Genomic DNA, 25985 nt, shown 5'->3' with positions numbered 1-25985 from the left:
TAAGTCAAAATGGCTTGAACGAGTAACTAATCAAGAGTTTAGGCAAATTTTGAACAGCCATAGCATAACCAATTTTTGTCTAACAAGAAAACAAAAAAGCAAAAATATTTATAAAATCAAAACGTACCTACATTTTATTACTCTTTGAGATTTTTGGTATTACTAATAATTTTTAAGTTAATTCCATAAACAATTCCATTTTTTTTTCAAAATAAATTTTTTTTTTATTTTAAACCTAGTTTTTTTTCAAAAATGGGCACTTTGAACCAATGAATCTTATATAAACAATAGGTAAAACAAACAAAGAGAATATAAACAATACATTAGTAAACTAACTTGTCAAGCGGTAACGAATTATTTTATTTGGGAAGCTAATTAAGGGGCGATTTTCGCGATTTTTTTACCAAAAATAAAAGAGACCAACAAAATATTTTGAGCGTAACTCACTCAGTTTTAATGTTGAAAGTTTTTTTTAACAAAAATAAACCTTTTTGTGTAATTCTCTATCTTTATGCTTCCTTTGCAGATCTTCTACCTCTTTACATTTTTCTTTCATCCACTCTTCCTTAGCTACATTTATCTTTCTCTCAATTTCCCTGTTGAGTTTAAAGAAGTTAAAATGAATTTTCCCCGAAACGTGCTCCTTTTTTGGGTTATTTTACATTGAAATAACCTACTAAATAATAATAACTAATTACTAACTAAGTAATAATAATAAAGGAGAACCTACTTTTCCTTAGCTACAACTCTGCTTCTACTGGGTCTACAGACCTCATGCATACACTATTTTTTTCAATTTTTTATAAGCTATTTTTTTACTAAGAATATTTTTTTTCGCTAGAATGTTTACTTTTTGAGTTCAAAGCATGTTTTTTTATAGAACAAAAGTTACTTAGAATTAGTCATTTTATCAAATTCCGGGCTTATTTTGAACGTACATATATTTTTTCACTCCCGAGAAAATATTTTTCACCCCGTATTTCCCAATTTTTGTAAAATGGAGGGGATGTAGAATTGTAAACTTTTTCTTATATACGAGGGTCGTTTTTTTTTCAACCTCCGTTTGTCCATAAAAAATTCCCGTGAAGCGTTTCGCCATTGCGGTGCGCAGTTGGCGACAGCGCATCTCCCCCGCTACACTCTACATTAATCCCGACTTCCAGGCATCAGTCTGTACTGTGCTACACACGAAACAACATGGCCGCGACAATTAGTTCTCCCGCAAAGTGTGAATTACGAGCTGTCATTCGCTTTTTGCAGGCAGAAGGCAATAGTGGAGCTGCAATTCATCGAAGGATGTGTCAAGTGTACGGAGAAGGGTTTATGAGTGATGGAGTTGTGCGTGAATGGTGCCGAAAATTCAAAGAAGGACGAAATGATGAGCATGACGAAGGAGGTCAAGGTCGCAATTCTGTCGTTACAGATGAGCTTGTTGAACGTGTTGATGAAGCGGTGAGAAACAACCGTCGCTTCACTTTTAACATCGTTGGCAATGGAATTTCCACAAGTTTCATTTGACACACATCCTTGATGTGTCAAATGAAAGCGAATGACAGCGCTTAATTCACACTTGGCGGGAGAACTAATTGACGCGGCCATGTTGTTTCGTGTGTAGCACAGTACAGACTGATGCCTGGATGTCGGGATTAATGTAGAGTGTAGCGGCGGAGATGCGCTGTCGCCCACTGCGCACCGCAATGGCGAAACGCTTCACGGGAATTTTTTATGGACAAACGGAGGTTGAAAAAAAAAACGACCCTCGTAATAATAGACAATTTCAACTACCTATTCCTAAATTTTCATCATCCTTTATTTTTTTTTGAGGTTTTTGTAAAATTTTGTGTTCCCTGATCGGGCTAACTGTGCACCTTCAAATGTCTTTTCAACGCATTTGTGTAAGAAAACTGCTTTAAACAAATTTCACATTTGTATGGTTTCTCTCCAGTGTGCACCCTCAAATGTTTTTTTAAATCACTTCCAGTAATAAACTGCTTTAAACAAATTTCACACTTGTACGGTTTTTCTCCAGTGTGCACTCTCAAATGTATTTTCAACTGACCTGCTTGACCAAATTGTTTAAAACAAATTTCACACTTGTGCGGTTTTTCTCCAGTGTGCACTCTCAAGTGTTTTTTCAAATGACTTTTAACAGTAAACCGCTTAAAACAAATTTCACACTCGAAAGATTTTTCGTCACTGTGCATTCCCACATGTGTGTTTAAAGTACTTGTTGCAGAAAACAGCTTTAAACAAATTTCACACTTGTAAGGTTTTTCACCAGTGTGTGTATTCAAATGTTGTCTCAACTGACTTTGAGTAGCAAAGCGCTTTGAACAAATTTCGCACTTGTAAGGTTTTTCTCCTGTGTGCACTCTGAAATGTATTTTCAAATTAATTGCTTGAGAAAACTGCTTAAAACAAATTTCACACTTGTGAAGTTTTTCCCCAGTGTGTGTTTTCAAATGTCTTTTTAAATCGCTAGAAGAAATAAACTGCTTCAAACAAATTTCACACTTGTAAAGTCTTTCTCCAGTGTGCCATCTCGAATGTCTTTTCAAATCATTTGCAGTAACAAACTGCTTTAAACAAATTTCACACTCATAGGGTTTTTCTCCAGTGTGCACTGGCAAATGTGTTTTTAAACTACTTGCTTGACTAAACTCTTTAAAACAAATTTCACACTTGTAAGACTTTTCTCCAGTGTGCACTTTCAAATGTGTTTTCAAATTACTTGTTTGACTAAACTGTTTAAAACAAATTTCACACTTGTAAGGCGCTTCTCCAGTGTGAACTTTCAAATGTGTTTTCAAATTAGTTGTGTGACGAAACTGCTTAAAACAAATTTCACACTTATAAGGCTTTTCTCCAGTGTGCACTCTAAAATGTAGTTTCAAATCTCTTGCTCGAATAAATTGCTTAAAACAAATTTCACACTCGTAAGGCTTTTCCCCAGTGTGAGTCATCATATGTGTTTTTAAGTCACCTGCTTGAATAAACTGTTTAAAACAAATTTCACAGTTGTGAAGTTTTTCCCTAGTGTGTGTTTTCAAATGTGTTTTTAAATCCCTTGCAGAAATAAACTGCTTTAAACAAGTTTTGCACCCATGAAGTTTTTCTCCAGTGTGACGTTTCGTATGTTCAGTTAAATCGTATTTTCTAGAAAACTGCTTGGAGCAAACTTCACACTTGTGCGGTTTATCACCGGTGTGCATTCTCAAATGTGATTTCAAATTGCTTATTTGAGAAAACTGCTTGAAACATATTTCACATTGGTAAGGTCTCTGTCCCGTACCAAATTCCATATTTGTATTTAATATTGTTCCTTCAACGTGTTGACCTGTAGATTTTTCTTTATGAGACGAATGTAACGTTTCCATAATGTCTATTTTGTTATCCTCCTGGGGACAATCTAAAAAACAAACCAACTATAAATATTTTACTGGAACAGAAAAATTATTGCAGAAATAAATATAATAATAAAATTTAAACTGTAGCCCAGCGTTTCCCAACCGGTGGGTCGCGGCCGCATTTCAGATGGGTCGTGCCGCGGCTCTTATGCTGGCCACTCACTTACGGATATCGAAGAGGCTATGGCATGCAGGCCAGAACTGAAGGCCGTTATTTGAGTAGTTAAGTTAATGAACTGCAGTTGAGACGCCACACACATGCAGTTTTGTGATCGAGCGTGCCAACGCCTTTACGAAAACTGCATGTATGTGATGATTTTGGCTTCAATTAACCGCCGGTCAGTCGCTCGGCCTCTTCGATATCCGTAAGTGAGTGGCCAGCATTACAGTAGGTGAGTAGCGTACAGTGACTGTGTTCTTTATTTTCATGGGTAAGGGAAGGGTCGCGAATATGAAAAAACATCAGAAAGTGGGTCGCCAGACATAAAAGGTTGGGAACCACTGCTATAGCCTAAATTGACCTTTGTAAGTTGATTCCCCCATTAGATCTGTAATGATTGTGTATATGTTGTACCCACTGACCGAGTTCGGTCATTGACCGAAATTTATACCCACAACGCGTTGTGAATTTCGTTTATTTCTCACATCGCGTTTCGGGCATTTTTGACATGCACAGAACGCGTTGTGGATATAATGCGAAGACTCACAATGCGAAACTACGAAGACCGTCGGACACATACGACGATTTTTCGCGTTATCGGCAATACAAGTACCCACAAAGCGAAACTTCTAATTTTATTTAAAAAATGTAAATAAAAATACGTTAATAAAAATGATGGCTATAAAAGATGAAAATGATGCTAAATGATGTAAATAAAAATACAAATACCCACATAACGAAAGTTCTAATTTTATTTAAAAAATGCAAATAAAAATAAGTTTTAAACACAAACATTTTTATAACACAAAAATTCATTTATTTTTGCATGTCAGCGATCCATGACACTTTGATCCATCAACATCCGATACTCGAATCAAAACATTAGTCCCTTTTTTTTAAAAAGCAAATTATTTATTTGACTCACATATCATCTTTGATATTTGAGTCAAATACTTGACTCCACGAAAAGGAATTCGAGGAAGCCATCCTCGAATTCCTTTTTAAGGTTTTGATTCACCCATTGTATTAGAAATTATTATCAGAAACTACACTGAATAAAACCAAGGCCGCCGCCAAAAAAAATTAGGGAGGGTCAAAATCTTTAAGTCGCTTTTCTATTCTAGAAATGAACAAAAGAACAAGAAAAATTTATATTTTAATAATCATATATAATACACAAAAAGATTAATCGGTAAATAAAAACTGTAATCTCCTTCGATCTTGACCAAATTTATCAATAACCTTGTTTTATCTTAAGCTGTAATTATCCAGGGGGGTAGGCGGACCTCCCTGACCCCCGTGTCGGCGGGCCTGCAGACAACCCAGCCTTACTTGGTGGTTTAAGTTTGAGCAAGACATCTTCAATGTCAGTGTCAAATTGTTGATCACTTGTGCCAGAAAATTTGTTGTTGTTCAGAATTTTCTTCAGATACTAGACCGTTAAATAGGGACTTACTGCAGTTACTTGTGCAACATAAAAATGTGTCTTCTTTTTTCCCATTAATTTTGTACGGCCCAGCGTACAAGACGTGATAGCGATCTAAGGTACAAGACTCGGCCGAAACGAAAACAAATGTGAATTTCACCTAATAAAATGGTTTTGTTATATTTCTCACTATGTTGTTTAACTACCTGTTAGTATAGGCATACACACCCTGTGATTTAATTTACGATATCTGTTAACACAAAAATTAAAAAAGAAAATTATCTATCCTATAAATAGTTACTTTTCACGAAATAAAACACTATATTTTTACGATAGCCGCAAATGATTTCTAATGACGTTCAACAACTAACTACAGAATAACAACGATTGTAGAAGAACTTGAGATAAGAAACACAGACAGTTCGCGCGCAAAATAAAAGAAAAATCGGGTGGCCCATGGTACAAGCTGGCCCAAGGTACAAGCCTCTACCCCATATGTAATACAAAAAAAGATTAATCGGTAAATAAAAACTGTAATCTTCTTCGATCTTGACCAAATTTATCAATAATATCTTAAGCTGTAATTATCCAGGGGGGTCGGCGGACCCTCCCTGACCCCCCTTGCCGGCGGGCCTGAATACAACTCGTGTTACCGGTAAGATTCGATATGCGATTTCTGTAGGTATTTCCCTTTGTGGTTACTATTTGTATTTATTTTATTTATCAACGGGCAATCACCCAATTAAAATACAGTAACATTAATCACAGGAGATTTTTAACCTAACCTACAGTAAATTTAAAATTTTAATCATACAAACTAGGAACATTAAATAACAAACATTAATATGTACAAAACACAAGGACATTAAGTTATCATACAAAGTTTCTAAGCTGAGCTTTAAATTCTTTTGGAAAACTATAACAATCTAAACTTTCCGAATATTGGTTAGCAAACCTAGGTGTTCTAGACATGAAGAAGTTGTGTGCGTAGTTTGTGCGATGGGGTCTAACGTAAAAGGGTTGATTTAGCCTCGTTTGTCTACTGGGAACATGGAGGCTAATTTTCTCAAATAGTTGAGGACCAAAATTATTGGAGTGTAGTATGATATAAAACATTGTGAGATCCTTATGCATGCGTCGGATTTGGAGAGAGGATATATTTAGAGACTTTTCCATATTAGAATAGTTAATTTCTTCAACCCTCTGGTTTTGTTTAAATGCAACAAATCTTAAGAATTTGTGCTGAAATCTCTCAACAGCTTGAATATGGGTGTTATAGTGTGGAAACCAAACACATGAACAGTAATTTACGTGAGGTCTCACAAGTGAAAAATACAATATTTTTATGGATGGGATATTTAGAATGTCTTTAGCACAACGTTTGATAAACCCTAAAAGTTGAAGATGGTTGAAGTGATATTGAGACAATAGATGAGATATGGGGGATGTAGGATAAGCTGGAATCGAGCACAACACCTAGGTCTTTTATCTGAGATACAGAGTCTAAAGGACAATCCTTAATAGTATAGATATGATTTGTCGGAGTTCTATTTCGACCAAAAACCATTAAGTGAAACTTTTTAACATTAAGTTCCATTCCGTTGCTATCACACCAATAGCTCAACCGATCCAAGTCAGATTGTAATTTTTGATAGTCACCATCATTCTCGATTTTCAAATATAATTTTAAATCGTCAGCAAACATTAGGAAAAAAGCAAAGTGGAAACAGGAGGCAATATCATTAACATAGATATTGAATAGAAGGGGTCCCAGATGTGACCCTTGTGGTACTCCTGAAGGTACCTTAATTTCAAAAGATTGAAAACCCTGAACACGTACTATTTGTATTCTTTCAGATAGGTAGGATAACAACCATTCTACAAGTTCACCCTGGATACCCAGACCTCTCAACTTATTGATTAAAATCTTGTGATTTGCCCGCTCAAACGCCTTTGTAAAGTCTGTGTATACAGCATGAACCTGGAAGACACCTTCAAGAGATTTCACAAGGAAATCGGTAAATGTCAATAAATTAAGTTCAGTGGAGCGGCTAGAGAGAAATCCAAATTGCTGGTCGATAAAACAGCCTTTTAAACTTGCTGACAAATAGTCACAAACAAGGCTCTCAAAAACTTTGGGAATACAACTCAGAATGCTAATCGGACGATAATTGTTCACTTGAGACTTAACTCCAGATTTTAGTATTGGGGTAATAAAGCTAGTTTTCCAGTAGGCTGGGAACATCCCTGTCTTTAATGACAGATTAAAAATGTGAAAAAGAGGTCTAGAAAGTAAAAAGCTTAAGTGTTTAAGAAAAGAAGGTGGAAGACCATCTGGACCTGGCCCCTTGTTGCTATACAAAATGGAAAGTTTTTCATATATAGACGAAATAAAATGCCAACTTAAGATATAGTAAATTGTGATAAGTTGATGTTACCAGAAACTAAAATATTATCCTGCAAAACACAATCTCTATCACTATAAGTTTTTGTATAAGTATTCAGAAAACAAATTAACAATTTCAAATTAACAAGTCAAACCATAAAGCTCACTAGCAATTTTCGCCTTGTTGCCATATTTTAAATTTGAAAAAATATATAGAGTGTGTGTGTCAGAGTCATGTTAACCGTAGAAAAGGCATACTGAGCAAAAAAGCGTAACGCGCAGGCAGTCGATCGGTGGTCTATCTATCTCTTTTTACTAAGCGATACCGCTCATATGACGGACAAAGATGGCTAGACCACTCAAAATTAATATTGACCAATGGCGTCCTTGATATCGGCGTTTAACCTCGATGCACAGAGCGGCCCATAGCTAGCCTAATCTACAGGTTATTATATCTATGGTGTGTGTTCAAAAAGAGGGGATGGCATTAGATAAACTTTTTGCAAAAATATATATAGAGAATAATCAGATTTTCTTGACATGCCATTTCTATTACACTGATCATTTCATTGGCTAGAACTAGTTAACAAGTACATAAATATGACCTCATTATTACATTATTCACATATTTGGTGATATGGTAAATGATAACTGACGTCTGTTATAATATTGGAGGTTAATATAATGCCAAATTATCGTTTTTAAATTATATTTTACTTACATATTTACTTTATATTTTAACTACAGTTTATTTTTCCATAAAACAACATGGACGTCACCAGGAGGGAAATTTAAGAACCAAATTGACCACATTCTCATTGAAAAGAAGTGGAAAAATTCCTTACAAGATGTGAGAGCAATGAGAGGAGCCGACTGTGCATCAGACCGCGAATTAATGAGAGCAAAAATAAAAATCAGCCTCACAGCTAATTATAAATCAAACAAAAAACATAGAAAATTCAATATAAATAAATTAAGAGACTCTAGCATAACAAACAAATACCAAGAAACGTAGGAGAGGCATGTGGGAAACTTGGAACAAGTAGGAAAATCTAGCATTGAAGGTATATGGGGAATATATAAAAACGCGTACATGGAAGCAGGGAAAGAGATATTAGGGTATAAGGGGAAAGCTGATCAACCATGGATAACGCTGGACACTAAAACAAAATCAAGGAAAGAAGAGCAATCAAAACCGAATTGATCAAAACAACAAACCCAATAAAACAAAAAGAAATGCAGGTAAAATACACAGAAAAAAATAAAAGAAGTTAAAAAACAAGCCAGAACAGAAATACGCTGTATATGGAACAAATGGCAGAAAATCAGAGGAAGCAGCGAGAATACATGATACAAGGACACTTTACTCAATAACAAAAGAAATTAAAGGGGTAAGAACAAGTAAAGAACGAAACTAATGGGAAAAGAAGGAGAAACACTCATAACTCAAAAAGAAATCGCACAAAGATGAGACACAATTCTTCGCAGAACTCTATGAAGAAGGAATTGAATTACAAATACAGATGGAAGAAACAGAGAGAAACGAAACATTAAACATTAGAAAAGATGAATTTACGAAGGACGAAACAAGGTATGATATAAAATTTAAAAAAAATGACAAAGCGGCTGGTGTTGATGGAATTCCCGCCGAACTGATAAAATCACATTTAAACTTCTCATTGGATATGTACTACTTACTGTTTAAAAAAATTTGGATCGAGGAAAAGATACCAAAAGATTGTGGTGAAGAGTTATAATAAAGCTACCAAAGAAACGAAATCTCACACTAAGCGAAAACTGAAGATCAATCACTCTTCTCACTGTAGCTACCAAAATAATGACCAGGAAAATATTGGAGAGAATTAAAGATCCCATAAATGAAAAATTAAGAGACTAAGTATTTTTATATTTTGAAAAATTAAGAATTAACCAAATAGGATTCAGACCGAACAGTTCTTGTATTGACCATATAAATACCCTAAGAATCATCCTGGAACAATTAGCGGAAATGAATCAGGAAGTTTATATCAACTTTGTAGACTTCGAAAAAGCGTTTGACTGAATAAATCGTAATATGATGTGGAGGATATTAAAACTATGGAATACCAGACAAATATATACGAGTAATAAGGCTTTTCTACGACTAATGTTTTGCTAGAATTGAACATGAAGGGGAACTATCCCAACAAATAAGCATCAAAAAAGGAGTAAGACAGGAGTGTGTCTTGTCACCGACGTTATTTATAATAGTCATAGATTAAATAATGAAACAAACTGAAGATAAAAAACAGGTATACAATGGTCACCATTTAAAAAACTAGAGGATCTAGAGTTCGCTGGTACATATGCCTCATAACATCAGACAACACATGCAAAACAAAATTACCAGATTGAACAACATAGCAAAAACAACCGGCTTAAAAATAAATCCCAAAAAAAACGAAAAAATTATCAAATGGGGAAACGAACGGTATAACGAAATAACGAAATAATATATATTTAGAAGAAAAACAAATAGAAGAAGTAAAAGATTTGTTATTTGGGCACAGAAAAGGACATAACACAAAGAATAAGCTTGGCACAAAACGCTTTCAACTCTTTACGGAAGATATGGGCCTCGACAAACATCAGCAGAAGAACAAAGCTACGATTATTTGAAACTGATGTAAAGTCTGTCCTGCTATATGGAGCAGAAACATGGAAACACCATAAACAATTCTTTCAGAAAATACAATCCTTCATTAACAGGTGCCTACGTATTATACTGAGAATATTTTCGCCAAACAAAATCACTAATGACCAGTTGTGGAGAATAACAAATGAATAACATACAATAAAAAAACGGAAATGAAAGTGGATATGACATACCTTACGAAAACCAGCAACAAATATTGCTAGACAAGCTCTACATTACAATGCTCAAGGTAAAAGAAGAAATGGTAGACAATCTTATACGTGGAAAAGTACAATAGAGAAAGAACTCAAAAGTAAATAATTTAACATGGAACGATGAAAAAAAAGATATCAAAAAACAGAAGAGAATGGAGAAAACTAGTAAACAAAATTGGACGGAACTCAACAGATGATGCGTGGGACTAGCAACCTCACCATTATACCTCATGCTACTTGAAACACCGCAAGGTGCCCTTTGACCCTTTGCTCCACTTGGAGATGTATGATTATGATGATTATTTTTTAATCAATTTCACATTCCATTTCCTATCCTTGAGTAGGTTTGTAATAGTCTTGTTGTATGGTAGGTTTAGTTAAATTTAAGTTTATTTAGTTTAATTTTAAGAAATGTTGCTGGCTAAATGGGCACACCTCCCAAAGGTCATAAAAGAAGAAGAAAAAATAAAAAACAAAAATCTTACATTACCTTCTATGTATATGACAATATGACTTTAACACTTATATTACAAACAATTATCTTGTTTCACACTCTTTAAGACAAAGAGAAACAGTATAGCCGGTAGCTGCTGGGGTAAATACATACAGTGCTAGTCAAAAGTCCGTACCCCCCTCTTATCTTTTGAACGGTTATACGAAATTTGGAGGGAGAAATAAACTGACGTAAGCTTCTTAAGAGGAAACAGTAGAGATCAACAGGTAGCAAAAACGCGTTCCAAGATTGCGGCTGTAATTTTGAATATTTTTTCGAGATATTTGGCACACGTATTCGTAATATAATAAAGAATGGCGGTACAGAGCCCAATTTGAAAAATATATTAATATGTGGAAATTACTCTGTAATTAAATACAATATTAAAAAAACGAGCCTGTACCGCCATTAAAAAGAACAAAAAAATACACTTTCTTCAAATAAACTTTTTTATCTGATGTCTAGATTTTGTGTCATTTTGGAACTACTAAAATTTTTTATTTCATTAGTAGTTCCAAAATGACACAAAATCTACGCATCGGATAAAAAAGTTTATTTGAAGAAAGTGTATTTTTTTGTTCTTCTTAATGGCGGTACAGGCTCATTTTTTTAATATTGTATTTAATTACAGAGTAATTTCCACATATTAATATATTTTTCAAATTGGGCTCTGTACCGCCATTCTTTATTATATTACGAATACGTGTGCGAAATATCTCGAAAAAATATTCAAAATTACAACCGCAATCTTGGAACGCGTTTTCGCTACCTGTTGATCGCTACTGTTTCCTCTTAACTAATCATGACAGGTGACGTAATAGTGACAGATGACGTTACAGTGCCACTGTGACCGATAATTTTAAATGGGACCTTATAGCAAGTGATACCTCGTTTGAAAGGTATTCAAAATATCTATTCAGGCACGTTAATTTTTTGGGTTTAAGTTGATTTTAATTTTGGTGAATAAATTAAATAAATCTAATATTGTAGTTTCGCATTTAATTAATAAAAATTCAAAGGTCCGCCTATGGTTTTTTTGTCAAAAAGTTGACGTTTTTTAATTCTCTAGTAGTTTTTACGTCAACGTCAACCTTTTTGACAAGTTATTATAGGCGGAATTTTGAATATTTATTAATTAAATGCGAAACTACAATTTTAAATTTATTTCATTTATTCATCAAAATTAGCTTAAACTCAAACAAAATTAGTATGACTGAATAGGTATTTTCAATACCTTTCAAACTAGGTATCACTTGACATAAGGTCCCATTTAAAATTATCTGTCACAGTGGCGCTGTAAAGTCATCTGTCACTATTACGTCACCTGTCATGACCAGTTAAGAAGCTTACGTCCGTTTATTTCCTCCCTCCAAATTTCACTATTATAGGTATAACCGTTCAAAAGATACGAGGGGGGTACGGACTTTTGACTAGCACTGTATATGTTTTTATTTGGCAACTGTGCTTTTCTGCTAAAATTAACCCAGAAACAGATGAGCCACTCTGCAGCGCTACCGAGTGGAGCCACAAAGTGGCTTAGACAGACAAACGCAATCAAAAGCTTTAAGTGAGAAAGAAAAAAAGCTTTAAGTGAGAGAATAGACATTAAGAAACTCCCTAATGCTAATATTAGAGGAAAAGTGCAAGAATCCCTACACAAAGAATTAAACAGGATAAATGAGAATATATCTGAAGTAAGTAAAAAATGGGATGAAATTGAACAGGCTATGCAGACAACATGTGCGCAGCTATTGAAACAAGAAAAAGTGAAGAAAAAGGAATGGATGACTGAGGATATCCTTTACATGATGGAAAAGCGACGGAAGTACGAAAACAAAGACGTACCAAAGTATCGAGAAATACACAAAAGAATAAGAACAAAAATCAGAGAAGCTAAAGAGGAATGGCTATCGGAAAAATGCAAAGAAATTGAACAATATGAAAAGAAATACGATTACCAAAGCATGCACACGAAAATAAAAGAAAATACAACAGCTCAGCAACGGACATACTTGACACCAACGGAATTTTGATCTCAGAACCAACAAAGATTCTAGAAACATGGAAGCATTGTTATAATTTTAAAACATTATTGTTTGTTTGTGCTTTTGTTGGATGAATTTCTGGTGATTTAATTAATTTAAAAGGCGCATTTTATTGTGAAAACAGCCTTAATTGGTCCCTTGTCGTGTTTCCTATCCCTACAATTGAAGTCAACTTTGTGATTACAACATTATAGTCTGGGCTGATTACCGGAGAATAGGCCATTTTTGGGAAAAGTTATTTACCAGCAATTTTATTGCTGGAATCGAATTATAAGATCCTATATATTAATAATATAGGTATGCAAAGTCCTCAGATAGTGTGCTACTTTTTTTATAAACAAAATGGCGCACGAAAATCGTGTTTTTTTCAATTATTGCTCTATAACTCCGAAGATTTTAACTTTACAACAAAAATACCCAAATAAAAATTCACCGCGATTAAATTCTGCATAGAGACGCGTTTTCCCGATCTGCTCCGACGAAAATTTTCCTCGGAAAATGCGGGTTTTCCCAACAAAATCTTTAATTTTCAAATAAAGTTTTAGATAAGTAATTATCTACCAATAATTAAATAATTTGGTGACTTAAAAGCCTTTTTGGTTTAGATTATAGTTACAGAAGCTGATGAAAATTAAACGAATATTTTAGCAACAATTCAATTGTTAATTAATAATTTACGGTCGCAATAATAACCAAAATAATTATGATACACTGATCAAGCTTTGAAATCTTATAAAGATGAGATGTCTATTTAATATTTTGTCGACAAAATATGAATTTTTTATTTTTTTGCATAATCTTTAAATGTTTTAAAAAAAATAGTTATAAACAAATTAACGTTTCTCAGAAAGTTTTTATTATATTATAATTTTAAAAAATAGCTAAAATGCGCATTTTAAATATCTTTAAAATGAATCCTTTAAAACTTTTTTGCAACCATTTGTAAAAAAGTTATGAAATAGCAAAATAAACATACGATTACTACTGTGTTTATATATTTTTTTAATTCTTTCAAAGCGTAGAAGTGAGTTTAAAGTACAAGCTAATTATTTACAAAAAAATATCGATCTCAGTTTAATGGTTATATATTAATTAAAGATTATAAATATATTTTTTTGTAATTTACACGCGCGAAAGTAGAGTAACACAGTACTGTAGCTAAAATTTTCACTCTGAGCGACGACCAGCCGCGTGATGTACACTTTTAATAAATAATGCATGCTGCGTGTCAGTCGCTTCGAGTGAACATTTTAGCTCCGACTCTGTATCAGGCCTACGTTTGCGCTAAAAATTACAAAAAAAAGTATTTTTAATCTTTGATTAAAATATAACCATTGCACTAATTTTTGACATTCTTTGTGAGTAATTAGGTTGTACCATAGACTCACTTTTACGCATTGAAACAATTAAAACAAATTATAAACAACGGAGACTTCGTATATTTACTTTGCTGCTTCATAACTTTTTTGCAAATGGTTGGAAAACTTTTTTAAAACATTCATTTTCAAGACCTATGAAATACGCATTTTAAGTATTTTTTTAAATTAGAATGTAATAAACAATTTCTGAGAAATGTTAATTTGTTTATAACAATTTTTTTTAAACATTTAAAGATTATGCAAAAAAATTAAAAATTTATATTTTGTCGACAAAATATTAAATAGGCATCACACCTTTATAATCTTTCTAAGTTTGATCAATGTCTCATGATTATTTTGGTTGTTATTGCGACTGTAAATTGTTAATTAACAATTGAATTGTTGCTAAAATGTTCGTTTCATTTTTACCGGCTTCTGAATTTATAATCTATAACAAGAAAGCTTTTATTTCACCAAGCTATATAATTATTGATAAATAATTACTGGCCCAAAAAATTTATTTGAAAATTCGAGATTTTGTTGGGAAAACCCACATTTTCCGAGGAAAATTTTCATCGGAGCAAATCGGGAAAAACATGCCTCTATGCAGAATTAAATTGGGGTGAATTTTTATTTGAGTGTTTTTGGTGTAAAGTTAAAATCTTCGGAGTTATAGAGCAATAATTGAAAAAAATACGATTTGTCGGCGCCATTTTGTTTATAAAAAAGTAGCACACTATATGCGGACTTTGCATACCTATATTAATAATATATAGGATCTTATAATTCGATTCCAGCAATAAAATTGCTGGTAAATAACCTTTCTTTGTACTTTACTAATTAGACCAGCGTATTATAACTATTTTTTTTTTCAAAATTTAAAGATTATGCAAAAAAAAAGAAAAATTTATATTTTGTCGATAAAATATTAAATAAGCATCTCATCTTTATAATCTTTATAAGTTTGATCAATGTATCATGATTATTTTGGTTATTATTGCGATCGTAATTTGTTAATTAACAATTGAATTGTTGCTAAAATATTCGTTTAATTTTCACCGGCTTCTGGAATTACAATCTATACCAAGAAAGCTTTGATGTCACTAAGTTATTTAATTATTGATTAATAATTACTTACCTAAAACTTTATTTGAAAATTAGAGTTTTTGTTAGGAAAACCCGCATTTTCCGAGGAAAATTTTCGTCGGAGCAAATCGTGAAAAACATATCTCTATGCAGAATTTAATTGCGGTGAATTTTTATTAAGGTGTTTTAGTTGTAAAATTAAAATCTTCGGAGTTATAGAGCAATAATTGAAAAAAATACGATTTTTCGGCGCCATTTTGTTTATTAAAAAAGTAGCACACTATCTGCGGACTTTGCATACCTATATTATTAATATATAGGATCTTATAATTCGATTCCAGCAATAAAATTGCTGGTAAATAACTTTTCCATGAATTTTGCTAATTAGCCCAGAGTATTATTATTTCTTGTTTTTGTGCAGTTTTAAAACCCTAACCTATAATGTCAGGCACATGTGATAATTGCAATAAATCATGCATTTTTAAGGAACCAAAGTCTTCCGCCGATGTCTTTGGTTTTCCATGTGATGATTGTAAGCTGGTATTGTGTAAAAATTGTTCCAGTGTTAGTGCCACAGAAATCAGAGCAATAGTGATGCCAAGTAGAATAATACCATATGTGTGCAAGGATTGTACTCCCAAAATTAAGAATTTTATTGGGCTCTCAGCACGAGTTGATATTTTGGAGTGAGGCTGCATGCATAAAGGACACTACTAATCAGGCCATGGACATGATAGAACAAATAAAGTCTCTTAGAAGTGAGTTGGACTCTTTGAATGGTTCTTTTCAGGTGCAGTCATTGAGGCGTAAAATAGGTTTTTACCTCCGAAATTTTTTACTATGAACCGATTTACATGAGATTTTGGAATTAGGCTTATCTGCTTATCTTACCCTTAACTTCAAAAGTGATATTGACCCGAACTCCGTTTTCACCCTGGGGGTGGTTGCCACCTCTTTTCGGTGGTGGAAATTTTTTTTTTCAAAATAACCTCAGATATCGATAGAAGACCTCATTTTAAGTAAAAAATGTTGTATAAAGTTTTTTCAAAAACCTAATACTTTTCAAGTTATTGGCAATTGAAAATTCGGAATTTTCTCACGATTTTCAACAGTTTTTTGCAAATATCTCCAAAAATATGCATTTTAACGAATATTATACTGAACATAATTGTAGCAGGTAAAAAAATGAACAAATTTGTTTTTTAAAGAGTGTTCTAAGTACAATATTAAGCGAGATATTGAAGATCAAAGCCGTTTTTTATTTTGTGTGAAATTTAATCGCTGTTCAATGCCATCTAGCGGAGAGCGAATAAATTTTATGCATGCTAATGAGAAAGGATTTTATAGTGCTTAAAATAAGCTGTAAAATGAGCACTGTTAAAAGTCTTTTGTACGTAAAATGAGTGAGCTGTAATGAAAAAAAGAGGAACATCTAATGTTTTTTTTAAATCAATGGATTTTATAAGTGTCATTTCCACGAAAATTAAAATTAATCGTATTCCGTCTAGAATCAACATCATTCCCACAACTTTTTTCATTACAATATATAGTGAAAAACCTTTTATTTTGAAACGGTGAAGGGTCAAAGGGCTCGAGAGATTGTGGTTGCGCTACCGCGCGCTCTTTATTCAATCATATCTTCGTCAATTTTTGTGTGATAGGAAAAACAAACAAATCAAAATTTTTGTCAAAAAAACCCTTTTTTTTTATTATTACACTTTTTTAGGTATGTTTCATTATTTTTGAGATATTATGAAAAGAAGGTTAATTTAAAAAATCAATTTGTTCATTTTTTTTACCTGCTACAATTTTGTTCAGGATAATATTATCGTTAAAATGCATACTTTTTGAGATATTTGCAAAAAACTGTTAAAAATCGTGAGAAATTTCCGAACTTCCAATTACCAATAACTTGAAAAGTATTGGGTTTTTGAAAAAACTTTATACAACAGTTTTTACTTAAAATTAGGTCTTCTATCAATATCTGAGGTTATTTTGAAAAAAAAAATTCCACCACCGAAAAGGGGTGGCAACCACCCCCAGGGTGAAAATGGAGTTCGGGTCAATATCACTTTTGAAGTTAAGGGTAGGCCTAAGCCTAATATAAGCTTAATTCCAAAATTTCATGTAAATCGGTTTATAGTAAAAAATTTCTGAGCCAAAAAGCTTCAATGACTGTACTAGTAAGCTTTAATGAACTTAAATCTGAAATTCGATCGAGAGACAGAAAAGATCCAATAACATTATGATTTTTAATATGCCTGAGTATGGTGAGGATGATGATTTAACACTAGAATGTCTGGTTTAGCATACCTACCTAGAAAGCCGGAAGGGATCATTTTGGCGCCCCACGTTCTTTAATCAATTAAAACTCAGTTTAAAGAAATTAAATCAACTCTAGACAGTAGAATCTAATTTTATTTTTTACTTTTATTGTTTAACACATTCGCTGCCCATCAAAAACATTCGGAACACCATACAATTTGCAGTTTTTGATATTTGCCACACATTGCCTTGTTACAACCGTGGCAATGATTTGAAGTATGATTTCCTTTACAAAATATTTTCAACTGATATTTTTTTCGTTTTTGGATAGTAACAGTGATAGTTGTTGGTAGACCTGGTGTTGCTAGACGTAGTTCCAGATTTCGGGAGACAAGGTATGGGGCCCGTAATTCTTCACACAGCCGAAGAATAAACTTACGGAAACTGAGTCTACTTCCAGTTATTTCTTTATAAATAGTCCAGGCATTTATTGCTTCCAAGTCAAGAGTATGATAAAACACGTACATAGGCCATCGTCTTGAAGTTGCTTTTGTAGTATAAAGACGCGTCATTTGGTCCTCTACACCAACAATTGCATCTTTGTGTTCACTTGTGTTCGCCAACAATTGTATCTTTATTACGTAGATGATCAGTACCAGTATAATTGTCATTAATAATGTCAAAAATTATTAGATTATGTAATGACATACAGAGATATAAATGAATTGGGCCATATTGGTAGGGGAGCCCATAAGCGGGGATTTTTGCAGTTACTCGAGCGCGTCAGAAACTCACATGGGGAGAAACCTTATACCTACTCTGTAATGTACCCCTACCATATATTGGATCTTAATACAGGGGAGTTCGTTAAGGGGATCCGAAAAAAAATCTACCCTGAGAATAACTCGAAATTGTCAGATTAAGATAAGGTAAGTTAAGTAGTTAAGTACATGCAGAACAGTGTATATTTAAAAAATCTGACGGTATGAGTTTGAAAGGAAATGGGTGAGTCACAAAGCTTCACAAGAAAAAAACGAATATTACGAGAAATAAACATCAGATCGAAAAACTAAAAATTACTTCAATATTTTTCAAAAATTTATCGAATGATACCAAACACGACCCCCTACGGAGGTGGTGTGGGGGGTTACTTTAAAATCTTAAATAGAAGTACCCATTTTTTATTGCAGATTTGGATTTCTTACATAAAAATAAGTAACTTTTATTCGAGATATTTTTCGAATTATGGATAGATGGCGCTATAATCGGAAAAAACGATTGTTGGAAATGGAAAACTAAATTAAACAATGGAAAGTCCTCACTTAAATAGAAAACTTTACTTAACTTTTCTTGGTTTTAGGACCTAATCTTCACAACCCAATAGGTCCCCATATCGCTCGAGTATAACAACAAATTTAGCATACTTTCCTCCCCTACTATATCTTACATAAAAAAAATTATAAGATAAATTACACCATATACCTATCTAGTTTTTTATCAGACTGTGAAATTGAAAAATTTTAAGGAACCGAAAAAAACCGTTTGGACCGAAAAAATTGGTCAGAACCGAATCGAAATATTTTAACAAAACCGCAACCGGACCGGACCTAAAATTTTGAATTTTGCTAGAACCGGAACCGGACCGGAACCTTTTATTTCATTTCGGTCCGGGTCCCTGAGACTATCTGGCAATACTCAGAAACAGAAGAAATATTGACAAGTCACTAAAGATTTTTATCGATTCAGATCTCACAACACACCAGAGAACTGCATTAAACACTGTCAAGAGTGAACTTAAGGAAAGAGAGAGAGAAAGGGCGAACAAAACTTATTTATCAAGTACTTAAATGGGACTCCTAGAATAATGTCAAAAAACTAACACAGTCTTCACCTGGACTGTGGGTTTATTTCCAAAGTGTAGGAGGTCTAAGAACTAAGCTTGACCATTTGTTTATGAATGTTTCCTATTCTCACTACAGTATCATCATATCCAATGAGACCTGGTTAACATGTAACTATGCCGATGAATAGCTGCAGTTTTTTGACCTCAACATATATAGAACTGATCGCTCCAGTGAAACAAGTTCATTCTCAAGAGGTGGTCATTCTCAAGAGTCCTTATTGCAGTTCATAAGAGCTTAAGCAGTAGATCTTTAAAAGTTAACCGGACAATCGAACAGCTTTTTGTCTTGGTGACCGAAGGTGCAAATCAGTTTATTATAGGAACAGCATATTTTACACCGAAGTCTACATTTGACAAATATTCTATATTTTGTGAAACCTTGGAAAAAATAGCTGAAGATTATCCATCTGCACACTATTATCTGGCTGCTGACTTCAATTTACCAACCTGCGAATGGTTTTCAAATGATATGTGCTCTTTAACAATTCCTCTACCAGATGCCACAGCTTCTGAAGTTGAAGCCCTGCAGGCTGTGTCTGGTATGTGTGCATACCACAATTTGTTTCGGTCCACTACTATTGTGAATGCAACTGGTAATATTCTGGACTTGGTGTTGGTCGATGATGCTGATGTAACTGTGTCCAGAGCTGATTAAGCTCTTTTGAGGGAGGGTATGCATCACCCACCTCTGGAATTTGAGATAAAGATGACCAAAAGGCGCCCCAATGATAGTGGTTTGGTTAGTGACTGTTTTTATAGGGGCTTCAAGTCGGCTGACTATGTGAAAATAACTGATTTTTTGTCACAGTTCTGTTGGGATAATTTATTTTTAGGAAACACACTGAATCAAATTGTAAATATTTTTTATGATATAGTTTACTTAGCTATAGAATTATTCATCTCCCTAAAAAGGTATTCAAAAGGTAGATTCCCTCCTTGGTTCTCTTTAGAGTTAAAGAACCTGATAATTGAAAAAAAGAAAGCTCACAAAAAATATCTTTTGTCTAAATCAGTTCTGGATTATCAGACTTTTTCTCAGCTGAGGGCTAATTGTAAATTGTTAAAAGCTGAAAGCTAGAGAAATCATATTTACTTAACAGAATTATCACTAATAAATAATTTGAAGTTTGTGAATTCACGGAGGGGAAAGCCCTCATTGCCCGCTGTGTTAAGGTATGGTTGTGTTGAATCCAATCATGGACCAGATATTGTAAATCTTTTTGCAGAATATTTTTCTACAGTATATTCCACTCAAATATGTGTCATACCCAGTGACGCACCTACATTTGGTCTTGCTAACCTGACTGGTTTCAACATAACTATATCTGATATTTATTTAAAATTATCAGAACTGGATCCGAATAAGGGTAACCGAACCTAGAGGAAGGATCTAAACCTAGAGGAAACTTGTTTACAGAAATGAGTGGGTTCTTATTGGCTGACATATAATTAGAGGTTTGACAGAGATCGATTTTATTTTTCTTCTATTGGTTAGGATTTGATTAATTGAATGTTTTGAATCGGTAATTGGTGGTCGAGTTCTTGATGGGAGTGTAAACTTCTGATTTTGAGAGGGCGTTGATTTTTACAGATTAGAGTTTGGGGAGATCGAGTTAGTTAGTTCTGTTACATCCGTCTTCAAGTTAAGTTCCATTAGAGCCGTCATGGAGTTAAGTTTTGTTTGGCAGAGAGTTCTGTTATAGTCGTCATGAAGTGAAGTTTAGTTTTGAGTTGCAGTTAGTTTCCAGTGAAGTTAAAATGTAGTTAATACAAGTTTCTCCGGCCGGCTGGCTAAAGCTCTGAGAGTTTGGCTCAGCCCGGCGACACATGGTGGACAGTATATGTGAACTCAGGCAATTTTCGCTGCTAATTAGGCGATTATCGATATTGTTTACCACTTTTGGTATCAGTTTTTTTTACATGCAGTCAGATCCAGGAATTATGCAGAAGTTTTCTTTTTTGTGTTACTAGTTCAACATAGTAGTTAAAGCACGAAGTTTGCTTCCATTCTAATATTTTTTTGTTTCCGTTAATGAACTAGATAAGAAATTATTTTTTTAAATATTTTTGTTCGAGTAAGTGCTAATTTTTTTTGACAATGCTAAATTTTTCTATAAAAGTTTTTTAATGAACTATGGAGTTTTTTTAATGAACTATGGAGTTTTTTTATTAATGAACTATGGTAACCTGCTGTATTTCTATTGCATCGATTTATTGGTAAAGTGACTTTTGTGTAGTGAATTTGTGCCTTGGACTTAGAACAACCACCAAGAAAATTTCAGGACTGATAAACAAGGTTTATTTTGTAAACTTTCTATTTTATTTTTTTTTTTGTTTTGGTAATCACGATCTCTATTTGTAGACCATGAGAGATCACAAAAAATTCATTTTTTTGTCTTAATAAATAATGTTTAATTTGCTAAATACAATCTTATTATTTCTTTTTTCCTTCTTTCTATCGTAAGAACAATAAAGAATTTGCTGAGTATAGTATAGAGTATGATAAGGTAAGTTACGTTATAAGTATTTTGCATATTATGTATACCTATTCTATGTGACTATGTTTTTTGTTTTATTTTGATTTAGCTATCTACCTTTCCTTTATTATTTCTATTTTTTGTATAATTTTTGGTTCCCTTGAGGTAACCAGTGGCGCCCAATATTTTACTTGACATCCTTATTTTGATTTTTCTAATTTTTTATTATTTTATTTCCAAGCTAATAAGAGTACCTATAACACCCCTTAAAGAACCATCCCATATCTCTTCCGATTCTGAGCTACTAATCCATGTCCTTCATTGTGTAACATCCCCTAATATGACATAACAACATCTTGTCAAAATTCTATTCCCTTTTCCTGTTAAGTATACAAATGTCACCCTCTTTTGGGGCAAGTTACAAATTCATCGAAAAACTTTCTGTAATATACTCAGTTCGTTGACAAAATTATTCACTGATTCGGGGGTTGAATAAACGATGTATTTTTTGGCAAAACATACAATTAAAGTTGCCATCTTCTGAATTTAGAATACTTTTAAGGAAATTAGCAGGAGCTTTGTCTAAAATCAATAAACATTTCACCTCTTTAGGCGGTATTACCAGTTTCTTCTCTTGAAATTTTCTCACTGCATGTACAAATCCTTTAAAAACCAATTTTTGAAAATATCTCTGGTGAAGCATGCCCTATTAGAGCTATAATATGAAACGGGCAGATGATGCCTTTTGATGATTATATGTTTGACAACACTAGGTTTACGAGATTTACCAACAATTATAGTAGTCAAACAATGCGATCCATCGGCGTTAGCACAAAGCAGTGCCGAGATCCTGTCCTTGTTTTTCCTTCTAGAATTCGAGTTTTCATATTTTTTTGCATTTAATTTTTTTTTACATTTGATCTGAATTTTGTCCGTTATATTCGAAGTCCGTTAAATAGAGGTCCATTCTATCGAGGTTTTACTGTAATTGAACAACAGTATGGTTTTGTTATGGGGAGATCAACTGAAATGAACTTGTTAAATTATACCTCCTTCTTAAATGAAGCCTTGAAAAGCAAACAACAGGTAGATGCGATTTATACAGATTTTTCCAAGGCATTGGATAGGGTCAACCATACGTTGTTGTTACATAAGATCGAACAGTTAGGTTTCTCTGTTCCCCTGCTTAGTTGGATTCGAAATTATCTATTAGATAAAAGGCAGATAGTTCGTATTAAGAATTATTTCTCTAATGAAATTATAGTTAAAACAGGGGTATCTCAAGGCTCCCACTTAGGACCTATCTTTTTTAATTTATTTATAAATGACATAAATAAAAGTTTCAATTTTGCTCAATTTCTTCTATTTGCTGATGACCTTAAATTATTTCACATAATTAACTCTTATTTGGATCGTTACAATTTACAATCAGATCTTAATAATCTTGTGGAATGGTGCTCACTTAATGGTATGGACTTAAATGCAAACAAATGCCATGCTATAACTTTTACTTGATTGAGAAACTTCTTACTATATATGAGAATAATTCTTACTATATACGAGACACTAGGTTACAATTAGTTGACTCAGTTATAGATCTGGGTGTTACTCTTGACACTAACTTGAATTTCAACCTACACATTAATAGCATGGTTTCTAACTCAATAAAGATGCTTGGCTTTGTTAAAAGATGTAGCTATGACTTTACGACTGGTCATTCTTTAAAACTTCTTTATTGTTCTTTGGTTAGACCACATTTAGATTATGCATCATGTGTTTGGTCACCCCAATATAATTGTTACATTAATAAAGTCGAACAAGTTCAGCATAAATTCTTACGTTATTATGCTTATAAGATGCATTTCACTGGTCAAAGTTATGAGAGTCTTTACTGCAAATTATTCGACTTGACACATTACAGAGTCGTCGTCAACATAAAGATCTTTGCTTCTTATATAACTTAATTCATAGTCATAAATTCTGTACCTCACTCTTAAATAAAATTGGTCTACGTGTACCTTCAAGAACCACCTGTTCTGTGACCACCTTCCACGAAGTCATTAACCGTACAAACTATGGTTCAAGTTCCTATCTCTGTAAAACTATTAAATTAGCAAACACATTATATCCGCATATTGATTTCTTTATGAATGACTTTACTGCGTTTTCTATACAATTACATTTATATTTAAATTAATGTTTTAATTTCGGGACTATTTTGTCAATTACTGTTATTGTCTTTGTTCTAAGATAAGTTGTATGTGTAAATTGCAAAATGTTTTAGATATTTAGATTTTATTACTTTATATTATAGGACTACCTCTCAATTGTTAAATGAGAGCAAGTAATTTTATTATTGTTTATTATGTATTTACCAATTTTTGTACTAGATCTTATATTGAAGTGTTTTTCTAGTTTGTGTAACATTTTAATTGTATTATGTACTAATGGACTTCGGTCCGTCAATAAATAATAAATAAATATAATAAAATATGTCTAGTGGCTGTAATGCCAGTGTACTCAGCAAAGTGATTCTAAAAAAGAACACACCTACCGCCTAAATATTTCGTGTTGGTATCATGTGACATCACAGGCTATGATGCAGATGACGTGCAACAGTAAGTAAATTAGATGGAGTTTACAGTCCGTCTAATTTACTTACTGTTGTATGTCATTATCTACGCCAGAGATCTAAGTTGACATAGTTGCGAAAGTATAAAAAAATCCTGAATCCATTTTAAATCAAATAGATCACATAATTATTGTAAACATGGATTATACAACAAAACAAATTAATATTCAATGTAAATAAATAAAAACTTTAGAAATAGAAAACAAGAATTAAGTTATCATCTTACGTTAAAGTAAATAATAAAAACAGTAAATATAATAAAACAAATACTTACAGTAAAGAATATAAACAAATATGAAGTGTCATCACCGCAACTGTCAAATAAATGTTATCAATTTATTCTAAAATGTCACCTTCGTTCGATTACAGTTACAGTGTGTTCCTAGCAAATGTGCTTCATAAAAACGCTTTATAATCCATTTATACAAATTGAATGAAACATATTATTGTGTATTTTTTAGGTTAACATTAATAGAAATCTTCAAATATTATTTATACGCATATATAGTAAAATATGTCGAGTGGCTGTAATTCCAGTGTACTAGGCAAAATTATTCTAAAAAAGTATACACCTACCACCTAAATATTTAGTGTTGGTATCATGTGACGTCACAGGCTATTACGTGGATGACGTGCAACGGTAAGTAAATTAGATGAAGTATAATATGTGTCTTATTTACTTACTTTCTTCACTTGTTTCTATTTCTTTAATACATTCACCTTGTTCTACTTTAGTGTTTACAGGGAATTCATTGAAGTTCAAATAATCAAATGCTTGATCTGCAGCAGTTTCTGTCTTGGGTTCTTCCTTTATTTCTACTTTGAAGCCATCCAAAGGATCAACACAGGTATCTATATTATCTATTTCTAGTTTACAAGTTTTCTCACTGGTGTCTTGTTTTATTTCCATATTATTAATTTTTATTTTATGTACCAATTTCAGTTTAGTTTAATCAAGGAATATCTATTATCTATTCCTTGGTTAATGTTTACGTCTACGTCTGTCTACATCCAAAAAGCAAAATCAATGTAAAAAAATATGGCAAAAAAAGTAAACTGAACTGAGAGTTAACCTAACTTTAGGGCTTCTTCTTCTCCAAGTTAGATATTAAAACTGAAGGACAGTGAACTACTGACCTGACGCATTTCACATCCACACTCCAAGAGAGATGGGTACGTTTTTTTAGGCCCGGTCTTTTCACTTCCGAATAAAAGTTATTCGGAGGTTTATTTGAAAGATTTACACATGATACTATAAATAAAGTTATTCAGTTTCATGGATTTACATGTAATCTGCCGGATAAACTCCCAATAAATAGTTGGTTATTCGGAGGTGAAAAGACCGGCCCTTCTGATTAAAATTTAAGATGACAAGCCACGCACTTTCAACTGTCATGTTATGTTTGTCTGTTTGTCAATAGGGCTTTTCATTCACAGTCATTTGTTTCGAGCTTCTGT

At 33.0% G+C, this 25985-nt stretch overlaps 1 protein-coding gene across 1 annotated transcript; it reads right to left on the bottom strand.

Moving 5' to 3' along the window:
• Positions 1 to 1700: 1700 nt before the first annotated feature.
• Positions 1701 to 25760, bottom strand: LOC126884211 (zinc finger protein 227-like). Its single transcript, XM_050650099.1, has 2 exons — positions 25212 to 25760; positions 1701 to 3409 (listed from the first exon to the last, which is right to left on the bottom strand). Exons 1-2 carry the CDS (start codon positions 25435 to 25437, stop codon positions 1857 to 1859), a joined length of 1779 nt encoding a protein of 592 aa, XP_050506056.1. The 5' UTR covers positions 25438 to 25760; the 3' UTR covers positions 1701 to 1856.
• Between the last annotated feature and the right edge of the window lie 225 nt (positions 25761 to 25985).

This window comes from Diabrotica virgifera, chromosome 5, assembly GCF_917563875.1.
Source record: "Diabrotica virgifera virgifera chromosome 5, PGI_DIABVI_V3a".
Lineage (NCBI taxonomy): Eukaryota > Metazoa > Arthropoda > Insecta > Coleoptera > Chrysomelidae > Diabrotica > Diabrotica virgifera.
The sequence above is the reverse complement of the archived record's forward strand: the minus strand, read 5'-3'. Positions and strand labels throughout refer to the sequence as shown.

Bases quoted from the DNA above. Each gene is read 5' to 3' on its own strand.
- LOC126884211 (XM_050650099.1), bottom strand. From the start codon at position 25,437: ATGGAAATAAAACAAGACACCAGTGAGAAAACTTGTAAACTAGAAATA. The intron at 3,410-25,211 runs GTAAGTAAATAA...TTTGTTTTTTAG, and splicing joins AATAGAAACAAGTGAAGAAA to ATTGTCCCCAGGAGGATAAC.